Raw genomic sequence first — 11,621 nt, forward strand, 5'->3', positions numbered from 1 at the left:
CAAGCTCACTCTGAAAAACACTGAATTAATTCTTACAGCTGCATTTGGAAATGGTACAAATATGTAGAGTGTAAAACGGTTCATATAAATTGTAAAATTGGGTTAGTTTTGCACCGATAAATTTACCTTCTTACCAAACAGACTTTTAGCTGTAATAGATGCAAACGTCCAATAAAGCATATGTTTTTTTTTTTTTAATCAAAAGCCCACTTAAATGCAAATTTACTTCTTTTTTATTGATGTGATGTACTTTTACATCTTATTATCAATATAAATATGCATTAGTATGTCATTTGTCAATGCATAAATGTAATGTTGCCAAACACAATGCAAAGTCAACCAAAGTGCAAATTTACCCTAAATCAGGATTTACACTCCATTTGCATGATTTTCAAACGCAGCTTACATTTCAAATCATGATAGCTTAAATTTTATTAATATATGGTAATACAAACTAAAAACAGTCTCAAAGACCACAATATATTCCATTGATGAATGCGCCTTCTGCAGAAGTATTGGCATGATTTATTGAGCTTTACAAGAACAAAATTCACATTCAAGCTGAAGCAAGTGCTCACTCCCTCACACAACTTTCTCTTGGGACATGGATCATGATGAGTCTGACGATGCCCCATTTATTTCTTCTTAAACCTGCTCTTCGGCCATCTTGATGGAAATCTTTAGTTCCTCCTGAATGCTTCTTCTTGTAGGTGACAGAACAAAGTCTTTCCAAACAGAACTAGCTGCTTCACTACTAGTTGGGTCTTGTTGTTTATTGTAAACTTCATATATAGACTCTGCGTTTTCATTCAGCATGCTTACTGCCTTCAAACAGCGGATATCTTGTGGATCAACCAGCAAACAGTTGTCTCCATCTTTCCATCCTATCAACTGAACCCACCTCAGTTTTATCAGTCTCTCAGTCAATATTGTCAATTCGAATAACTTTCATTTTTGCAACTAAGAATAGCATTTACAGAATTCCTTGGTCTTAACAGTAGAAAAGGGGGGAAAGGAAAGGGTTCATTGGTCATGGCCCCTAGAGATGTAAGCCTGTAAAGTGGGCCATACCAAGTGCGGTTTCACCCAGTCACTGTAGCAACTGGGCCAAGCCACGGCCCAGCCCATACCCCGGGCTGTCTTGGGCTTAGGTTTTGAGGCCCATACGTTGGCACGATTTGATACAAATAATTGGGCCATGCTGGAACGGGCCCATAACCTGATAGGTCGTGGCACGCAGCAGCCTGACATGACTTTATATATGTATAATTTTTTATGGGAAAATTACTTAAAACTATTCCCTAGGGTTTAGTTAATTGACTAATTTTACCCTGTTGTTTGACTATTGTTTTAAAGTATTCTTATTGTTTTTGACAATTGACTAGCTCTATCCTTGTTGTTAATTTGTGTTAATGTTCTGTCAAAATCTGTACACATGTGACTCTACATGATGTATAAATATTTTCAAAACTCAATATTACCCTCCATTCTCTTCAACCCACCAAATGAGAGGCAATTCGTTTCAGTGCCTCAGTCTGACTACGATCTGGAAAACAGGGCCCCTCTTAAACTCGATAATGGATAGGCAGGGGTCTACATCCAATTCCACTCTCTCCTAAGGGTGTCAATGGACCAGTTTTGGATTGGACCCCGTCTAGTCCAAAATCAATTTGGACAGATTGGACAGACCAACAAGACATATTGGATTGAACCAATCCGGTCCAAAATATTTATTAGGTTGGATTGGACCTGGTCCGTCCGTAACAAATTTATATTGGATTGGGTTGGATTAAGCCAATATCTAATCCATTGATGTAAGATAAGAATATATGTGTCAATGGACCAGGTTTGGGTTGAAGTCAATCTAAATCAAAATGATATTGAACAGAATGGTTGGTCCAAACATTGAATTGGATCGGTCCAAATTGATCCAAAACATTCATTGGATTGGATTAGACCTGATCCATTTATAATGGACTCACATTAGACTGAATCGGATTGGATCAAATTCAATCCAATTGACACCCTTACATGTGACCACTTTCATTTGCCCTCACCCAAAAGACTCACTTAAAACAGATAGACAATACCGCAAGTCCGGCAATCATCTGAAAACTTAGTGATATAAGTTTGCAAACCACTAGAGGTCATTGAGATGAATGACTAGAAGAAGAATCGTGTTTTTGAATTGGGTTCTCTTCCATATTCAACATAGTTTCAGGTAAAGAAATTTACAGGATGAAGAGACACAAGGCAACAAAATCCAAAATCACATTGTTAAAAGACGATGGGATCTTATTCCAAAATCACCATTGGAATAAGATCCCATCGCCTTTGCCTAATTCTATCTAGTTATATCTGTACAGCAGAGCAAACAAAAGATATTATTCAATATTGGGCTGCCCTTATTCAAATCAGAACTGTGGTCTGATGATGCAAAAGAAAGGGATGTTGCATAGTGGCCAGGAGAAATTTTTTCAGCAGTTGGGTTTTATTTCGAAAATTTGAGAAATAGTAGAGGACAAATTCAACATTTTATTTTTTTCATTATGATTTAATGATGGTGATGATTGTCAGAAACAGTAGGGGTACTTTAAGACAAAACTGAAACAGTAGGGGTATAGTTAATCAACTTCCTAAACCTTAAGGATAGTTTAAGAAATTTGTCTAATTTTTATTTTCAATTTATTATACTATTTTATTCTAATTATATTATATTTTTTAATTTCATATATAAATAACTGTATACATCAAAATTCATATAGAATAAAATTTTCAGATTCTTTTTCAATTTTTTTATCCATTTTTAATTTATTTAACTTTTTCATTTTTTTTAAATCATGCCTCTCATGGCCCTGTCCAGCCCGGCCCCTGCATTAACTCACCTGGGCTCGTGTCATGGGCCATATCGGCCTAACCTTTGAAGAGTTTTAGGGTTTTAGGCTATATATATATATATAAAAGCAAGTTTTAAAATCCAAAATTTGAATAGACAAATCGCTTAATGGATTAGGTATCAGGTATCAGATTTTCAGAGTCTAACAGACATAGCCTATGGTATGAATGAGAAAAGAAGAAGAGAGGAATGAAAAATATATCTCTAACAATAATGCCAACCCTAATCAACCCAAATGGTTTAAGACATTGTTCAAGATTAACCTAAGGGGGCTGATATGGGCACAACTCATTTGGTAGGCGACCCACATCCCTAGTGAAAAGACAATAAAAACCATTATTTGGTAATAAATAAAGGTAAAATAATGAGAGCATTTTTGTTATTTTTTGCCGAATTAATGATGTGTCCCTCTATAAAAATGGTGGGATGTGCCCAAATCACTACCCTTAAACTTAAACTAATCCATTTGTAGAAGAATGAAATTAAGGATGGAAAGGAAGGTATTTTACCTTGGGTGGGCCTCCTGTAGAATTGGTGCAATATAACCTGGCATTATCAACTAGCATACAGTATCTTTCAAATGCCTCAGCAAACAGCTTGTGGGACTTCAACTGTGACTTCACCCTCACAGCTCTCTTTGTCATAATAGCTCTCCTGATGCCTCTCATAACGGCCAAGTAAGCATCACACACCACTCCCACCAGCTCTATTCTGTATGGTTTCCTTGCCTGTTTCTGCTCCTCTTCCTCTTCCCAGTAGTTCTCAGTCACAGTCCCGTCCTCGGCAACCTTGTATCCGACCCCCATCCGGTAGCGCCGGAGGTAGACGTTCCTAGCCATGGCGATTGTCTGGTGCACAAAGGGTTCCCAGGAGAGAGTGCCGTCCATGATGACATCCCGCCCTTCGTTCAGGGCTGTTACTAACAGGGATGATGCAGCATCCGTGGATGATTGGTGCACCTATTATCAAGTAAATGCTTAGAGAGAGAGATAGATAGATAGATAGATAGATAGGTAAAAGAGAGAGAGAGAGAGGGAATGGCAACGGGGGCGTCCTATCCTCACCACCAATGGGCACAGGATTTTCCCCCATAGGGATCTCCACTCTCCGCCATTTTTTTGAGATATCAAATTCATTTTATTTTTTTTTAAAGCCTTTTAAAATAAAATAGTTACTATCATATAAAAATAAGCTTAATTATATTCAAACATATTTTTAAAATTATTTACAATCTCCACGGGTGAAGATCAGGGACCCCATGGGGCAGCCTCCATGCCCTGTTTCCACCAATGGAGATAGAGATTTCTCCATTCCCATTTCTATCCCATCCCCACCCGATTCAGAATGGATCCCACAAAGATTGAAGAAATGGAAAAAATTGACATCCTGGGGGGAATGATCACCAGCTCTGCAGTTTGGAGCATGTCATGGGGGTGGCCTTTAGAGCTGAGGGCTCGGTAGATGACGTCAGACTCCTTGAAAGCATCTGCCTCAACTACCACTGCATTCTCCGCTGCCTCTGTCCAGAAAGCTCTGCGTGCACCCATTTGTTTTTTCAGGTTAAGAAAATTCAACTCATCCCAATTCACTCTTACTCTTGAATCAATTGAGAAATGATTCATTTTTCTACTACAATTACTAATTTACTTCTCACTTTTGAAATTTAATTTTCAGATACAACCAAACATCACAAAACAACAAGAGAAATTATTTTATATGCTAATAACTTTTTTTCCATCATTTTTAATTTCATGCCCTTGAATGAAGTCTGTGTTACTTTGTATAAAATCTGCACATTTCAAACAAGTGGAATTTAAAAAAAGAGAAAAGAAAGAGATTCTGTGAGTCCCAAAGTTCCATCATTCACAAGCTGAGAGTCTAACACACTACAAGATTTTGTTCAGCTCCAAAAGTTTGAGTTGGGATGATCATGAACCGGGCCGGCCTGGGTTTTTATGGGCTAATACAACTTTCAAGGTGAGATGCAATTTTAGTCATGGAGCATAAATTATGGCATTCAATTTTAATGGGGAGATGGGATCTATCGAAAATAAAAAATTAAAAATTCAAGAAATCCCATCTCTACAATGGTCATGTTGAAGAATGTTAGTGCCATGAGCCATAACATCCATGAGCTAATCCCTTGCAGGTCAGTGGAACAACGAACCATAGAAGCTTTCATCATCATCATCATCGTTACTTACTACTTCAATTCATGTTCCTTTTAAGCTTCAATGGTGTAAAAACAAAATATAATTAGTCCCTGTTTGATTCACAGGAATAGGGATCTGGAATCGGAATTGGAATAGGTCCCAATTGTTTGGTTGAGTGGAATCAGAATCCCATTCCCATTCCTGCTGGAATGGCATTCTCCATTTGAGAGAATGGCCATTACTTGCCTCTCCCTTGGGAATGACATCTCATTCCTGCTGATTTCAGGGTCCGTTTGATTCACAGTCAGAATCAAAATCTTTTGAAATTGGAATCGGAATGGCCTATTCCCATAGTCTGTTTGGTTAAGATAAGAATAAGAATGAGAATTAGAATCAGCAGGAATGGGAGGGGCAGGGAATGGCCATTCCCTTAAATGGGGGAGTGCCATTCCAGCAGGAATGTGAATGGGATTCCAATTCCACCCAACCAAACAGTTGGAATTGGAATTGCCCATTCCAATTTTGATTCCAGACCCCTATTCATGTGAACCAAACAAGGCCTCAATTCCTATTTCCATTCCAGCCAAACAAATTATGGGAATAGACCATTCTAATTCTGATTTTGAAGGATTTCAATTCCAATTCCGGTTCTGGCTGTAAGCCAAATGGACCCTTAGTGTTTTTTGAGAGAGTAGGGGTGTTCACATTAAATGTCAAACCGGCCCGACCCAACCCGACTTGGTTAGTTTTTCAAAATTACTGGTCGGTTTTGGTTTGTATGAGAAAATAAACCAACAATTCGGTTCTCATGTATGAAAACGAAACGAAATGAAACCGAACTGAAACAATCCTATATTTTTAAGTAATTATTAATTAGTCCCTACCCTATATGTTAAATGCTGATATATTTTATTTGTGTTTTGTTTGAATATACAATGGTACAATTTTTAATTCAGTTTTGTATAAATTTAAATATATATTGACAAAAAAATCAATTTTGCATAAAAAACTAATCAATTTAAATATATATTTTGGTTTTGCATAAAAACTAAAAAGAAATAAACTTAAATATAAATAGATATTTTAGTTTAAAATATATATAAAAACCGACTAAACCGATAAACCGACCCAAGCTGATCCTTTGGTTTTGCTTCAGGGTCAGTCGGTTTGGATTTAATCAATAAGTAAACCGACTAGGTCGGGTCAGTTGAAAAAGATCCAACCCAACCCGTGAACACCCCTATGAGAGAGGAATAACCTATTTTAGGCTTTCTGAATTTTTACTTATATGAAAATCCTCCCAAATAGACACTTAATTGTTAAATTATGGGCTTAATTGATTGGTATATATTTTTTTGTTTAAATAATAATGAATCGAGTTCTTACTGTTTGAGTATATCCTTGAGGACGGTGCTCTTGCCAGCACCCATGCCACCACCCATCAGAAGAAGTACCGGACTCCTCTCATCGTGGGCCACTGGAACCATCACGTCTGGATGCGAGTTTCCGATTGCTTTCATCTCGTCCACCAGCGTAGAGAACACTCTCGTTACCTTCAAGTCCTTAGTCACTCTATCAAATCTCTGTTTTCTATTCAACACCCAACACCAACATCATTTTTGTTAATCTTTTCAAATAAACCATGACATGAGTAAATGGCAAAAACAATGTCTGATTACGAGGGGATGTTTGGTACTCTCCTTATTTCCATTTGAAACTTATCTTAAACCAACTAGTATTTTAATCTCCATACCCCTCATCAAGGGTTTAAAAAACCGTTTTGAGGACCGATTCTTGGGTCAAATGGTCTAATCATTCGGTTCAAATAGATGATCAATTCTGATTTAAAAAAATAAAAATAAAAAAGAAATCATTGTTTGGGTCAACAGTTTGACCACCCAAATCAACAGACAGCTGACCAAATCAACAATTTTTGGCCCAAGTCCAATTTTAAGGTGAAATGGAACGGCTGTCTGACTGGTTTCTAAATCAACCAGTCTGACTGTCTGGTCCGGTCTGATTTTCAAAACCATGCCCCTCACTGGTTCACTGATGCGATATTGACATGACGGATGAAAAACACATATTTCTCACCAAATAATGGTGTTTGTATTTTAAGATCGTAGGTTAAAAGGTCAAACCTTATTAGATATGAATAATTAACGCCTTTGTTTTTTGCAATACAATTTCAATTTATACTGGTTTAAAAGTATGGGAGAACAAATTAACTTTGGATTTTATTAAACAAGAATGAACCAAAACTTACACTATTCTCATTTGCACTCACATTTGTATTAGTGCAAATAAAATTGCATCACAAACAAACTGAGCCAGAAGCATCATCATTATGAAACAAATGTTAATGTAACTTAATTGGTTGATAAAAGATAATAAAAAATATCCATGTTGAAGTTAAAAAATTGAGGGGAACCTTTTACAAGCACCATTTTCCTTGTTTTTTATTAAGTTACGGAAAATAATATAATCATATAACACAAGTAATCCTTTTCACGTGTTAATTAATATTAGAATATAATAGATTTATATGAACCCAAAAGTCAACTTTCTGGTTAAATTATCAGAACTAACTTCTCTAAAGCAGCTTAATCATGATGGAAGCCCTCTCAAATGACATCAGAGTTGCTTCTTGCAAAGTGTACCTCACACCAATCTCACAGTGCATCCTAACCATGCATTAAGAACATCTTTTATACTTGACATTATCATTCATGAAAAGATATTCCTAATACACAACTGCAATACACTGTGAAGTTAATATGGAACGCACATAGATCGAAATTCCTCCCAAATGGGCTCTTAGATTAGGGTTCGGGCTCAGCCCATGCAACCCGGCTTATCAACGAGATAATTGATCGTGGCTCATTTACAGCTAATTAGGTGCTACTTGCTGGGTATGGGCCTTTACTTCCTTCACAAATGGATATTTAATATTCCTCTCCTACCAAAAAATATTTAATATTCTTGATTTCCTCATGAATCACATGGAGGGATTATTTATTGACCAATGGAGAAAAGATGGCAGTATAAGAAATTTGTGTTAGTACAGAACTAAAGCAAATTTTGTGGTCCAGTTTTGAGTAAATTTGTCTTTTCTGACGTTTTCACTCTCAAAAAATGAGAAATTTAAGGGTTTTTTAGGTATGGAAGTGGTCCGATTTGTTGATAAGAAATATATGTTGCAAATACATGTAGTATAAGAGAATGTTTTAGACAGATCTAGCAATTTGTATTGATCAGTTCAGAACAATGCGAATTTATTTCATTGATACAAAATCATGGTAAGGTAAATTATGATTTATTTTTATTTTAAAATTTATCTTATTTTGTTTGATTGTAATATAAATGAAGCAAAACAAAATTAAACCAAAATTTATATTCTTTTCATTTGCGCTTCCATACATTTGCATTAGTGCAAATAAAATTGCACTGCAACCAAATACAGCTTGACTCAGTTTGGAATGAGTACAAATACAAAGTATGTAAAATGCAAAATCTTTTAATCTTTCTCACACAATTTTTTATTTATCAACCCAAAATATAAATGGCAACACAGTACCAAACACCCCCTTAACCATCCTCACCATAATCAATTTGTTTGGAAAAAGCAAAAGAAAAGAAGTATTCAGCTCATTTGGATTCAAATAGTTTGACACCGTAGTGATTGTTTTTTTTCCAAGGAAAGCTTCAGAAATAAAAAGCTAATTCTGTTATAAAAGTTAACAGAAGAAAGAGAATAAAACCCACCTTGTGGCTGCCATGACCATGTTCTTTAACTTTCTTTTTGATTCTGTATCAGCACTTAGTACCTGAAACCAACCCACAGAGAGTCCAACCAAAAAAAAAAAAAAAAGACCACAGAAAGAAAAATAAAAGAGTTGCAAACATCATTAGTTGAGTTCTTTGTTTTTAGGTACACATATAATAAAAGCTTGATTAATTAATGCATTAACAATGGATAATGAAGCTTGCCTGACTGATCATAAGAGAAGCATGGTTCCAATGGAAGGCAAAGTAACTGAGGATGCATCTCTCGAACTCCTCTACCAGCTTTACAAACAGGGAATCAGCATTTGGGTCATTAACAAAGAAGGCATAAATGTTGTCTTCACATCCTTTTGATTTCCTCAGGTAATCGTTTGCCAACTTGGCCAGCTGTGGACACTCGTTTATCTCTGCAAATCCTATCTGTCTAGCTGCAAACCCAAAACAGAACCAAAATTTAAGAGAAGAAAGAGATCTGTCTTTGGCTTATAGGACCCTTCTCTTTTCACTTTTTTTTTTCTCTTTTTCAATAAAATATGAATATGCTCTCAATTAATTATAATTGAACAAGAACAAGTATTAAAACACCATTAATGAATTAAGCATATATATCTTTATCAGAAACAGTGCAGAATGATTAAAGCACAGAGAATCTGAACATGGGTTAGTTAACAAGTTTCCCAGAGCATTATTCATCTTCCATTACCTACATACTGGGAGAAACTTTCAAGCTCATCGACTTTGCCGGATTCCGTCAGGCGTAACTGCGGAATAATCTTTCGGTCCCTCGCCGCCGGGCGATTCCAACAGTGATAATAGAAGGAAGTAGCGGCAGCAGCAGTGACGGAAGATGCGGCAAGGATCCGTAGAAGTTTGGATGTTGCAGCTCCACCATCTAGAGAGATTGAGAGGGAGGAAGTGAATTATTCATCAGTTGATAGAATGAAAATTAGAGTACTGGAATAGTTGGGCTTACCTTTCTCCATGACTCTGAAGAGACAGAATAGAGGAGAAGAAGACTTTTTGGGAGGGTTGATTTGAGAATGGAGAAATATCAACTCACCATTGCTCGTGTATGAATGAGCTTGTTTTATATAGAAGCATGGATTATCTTGTCCTTTTATTTGGGGTGATTAAGTTAATATAGAAAGCATGGAAATGGACTTTGGGACATATTTAAATACATAGTCAGTTCTTTTGCTCCAAGGGGCTATACAACTGGGTAGCCTGTCCCCCGAACCCATACACTCGCCAACCCAACACTCCAGATATGCTATACACAAATTGTTATCACATTCATACCCACGGAACACCATCTAGGTAAGGATGTGGGAACAATTCGTGGGTAGTAAATCCGAACCCCTAACCCAAGTGTAGACCGGATTCAATTCTAATTCTTGGCTACAACTAGTAAGACACTTTACCGATTTCAATTCTCAATTTGATTTAGAGAGAAATAAATGGGTCTGATCCATTGACTCTAAATCTAATAATTGATTTTTGCTATTTAATAAACTGTCTCTTATCCAAATTACTGTCCTTTCCCTGGTCAAATAGCAACTCTCTAATGTGTGGTCTGTTTTCATTTGGAGAAAAGATAGGAAAAATCAATCAAAGCCCACTCATGAATTTCGATAAATACCACGTGAAACACATTTATTTATGATACCGGTGAATCCACGCAATGCACGGACTGGTGTCAGAAAGATGCCCATATTACATTCAGTGTCTTAATTGAATTGGTTGCTTGTGAACTTAAATAACCCCACATTTAGTTTCTTATTTAAAAATTCAAAAAAAAAATCACAAAATTATAAAAGGCTTGAAAAACAATATGAGAAATTTGATGTATACAAAGCATATGGTTTGTGATGACCGGCAGCGCTAATGCAAACTTTAACTTTTCTCTCTTTGGGGTACTTGTCGGACAAACTGAAATTAATAAGAGGTATTCTTTCTCAATTGATGCCTGAAAATGGTGCATTTTCTTTTTTTTTCCTAGAATTTAATTTTCTCTTAGGTTGAGTTTGGAAACGATGCAAATGGAGTATAATTTCCCGTTCGGGTAAACTTGCACTTTGGTTCACTTTTGCTTGTGTTTGACAATATTACATATTTACATTGATAATAAGATGTAAAAGTACATCAATATTGCATTCGAGTAGGCTTTTGATAAAAAAAAACATATGCTTTATTGGAATTCGTATTTACATCCATAAAGTCAGTTCTGTAAGAAGGTAAATTTGTCAATGCAAAACTAACCCAACTTTGCAATTTATATGAACTGATGGTGTGCAATCCAGGCACTCCTAGCTGGCAGCTGACTGGCTCCTCGCTGGCGACGGACGGTACCTGAGAAGAGAGCGGTGAAGGATTCCCGGGGGACTTGCTCGGTGGGAATACTCCGATGCTTAAGTTAGAACGCTGGAGAAAGTAGTAAAGAGTGTAAAGAAGGCTAAGAGTGTAGGTCGCGGCGCTAGATCACTGAGTTAGCTCGAGAGAAGGTTCGAGATATTCAAGATATGATATCAGATCTTTGAGAGAGTCCTTCCCTTCAACTAGGGGGCTCTTATATATGAGCGTTCTTGTCAAATCGAGTGTAACCGCCACTGGACCTCTATCGCAGCCATTATCCGCCAGGGCTGCGCAGGTAACCGTTTCAGTGTACTACCCAATCGGATGAGTGATACGTCCCGGAAGGACAGACACGCCACCACCTGTCAAGAGGCGTGGGCGCAGACTTTTCGGGCTGGCAGGGACTGCGCCGTCGGTCAGGAGACGTGGCGCAG

General features: G+C 36.9%; 1 protein-coding gene across 2 annotated transcripts; it reads right to left on the reverse strand.

Annotated features, from left to right (window-relative positions):
• Positions 1–407: 407 nt before the first annotated feature.
• Positions 408–9,956, reverse strand: LOC104609533 (calmodulin calcium-dependent NAD kinase-like). Of its 2 annotated transcripts, none has more exons than XM_010275863.2 (8): positions 9,809–9,956; positions 9,539–9,727; positions 9,040–9,263; positions 8,815–8,876; positions 6,436–6,639; positions 4,300–4,429; positions 3,406–3,855; positions 408–891 (listed from the first exon to the last, which is right to left on the reverse strand). In XM_010275863.2, exons 1-8 carry the CDS (start codon positions 9,816–9,818, stop codon positions 646–648), a joined length of 1,515 nt encoding a protein of 504 aa, XP_010274165.1. In that variant the 5' UTR covers positions 9,819–9,956; the 3' UTR covers positions 408–645. The 2 variants fall into 2 exon arrangements, with proteins under 2 accessions (XP_010274165.1, XP_088758349.1); XM_088902223.1 differs by having other exon boundaries at positions 692–884; positions 9,809–9,941.
• Between the last annotated feature and the right edge of the window lie 1,665 nt (positions 9,957–11,621).

Source organism: Nelumbo nucifera, chromosome 3, assembly GCF_055504915.1.
Source record: "Nelumbo nucifera cultivar China Antique chromosome 3, China Antique-T2T, whole genome shotgun sequence".
Taxonomy (NCBI): Eukaryota; Viridiplantae; Streptophyta; class Magnoliopsida; order Proteales; family Nelumbonaceae; genus Nelumbo; species Nelumbo nucifera.

Coding starts and splice junctions, on each gene's coding strand:
- LOC104609533 (XM_010275863.2), bottom strand. Junction 6,640..8,814: donor ATGGTCATGGCAGCCACAAG/GTGGGTTTTATT, acceptor GGTGTTGAATAG/AAAACAGAGATTTGATAGAG. Junction 4,430..6,435: donor CTCAAGGATATACTCAAACA/GTAAGAACTCGA, acceptor GGGTGCACGCAG/AGCTTTCTGGACAGAGGCAG.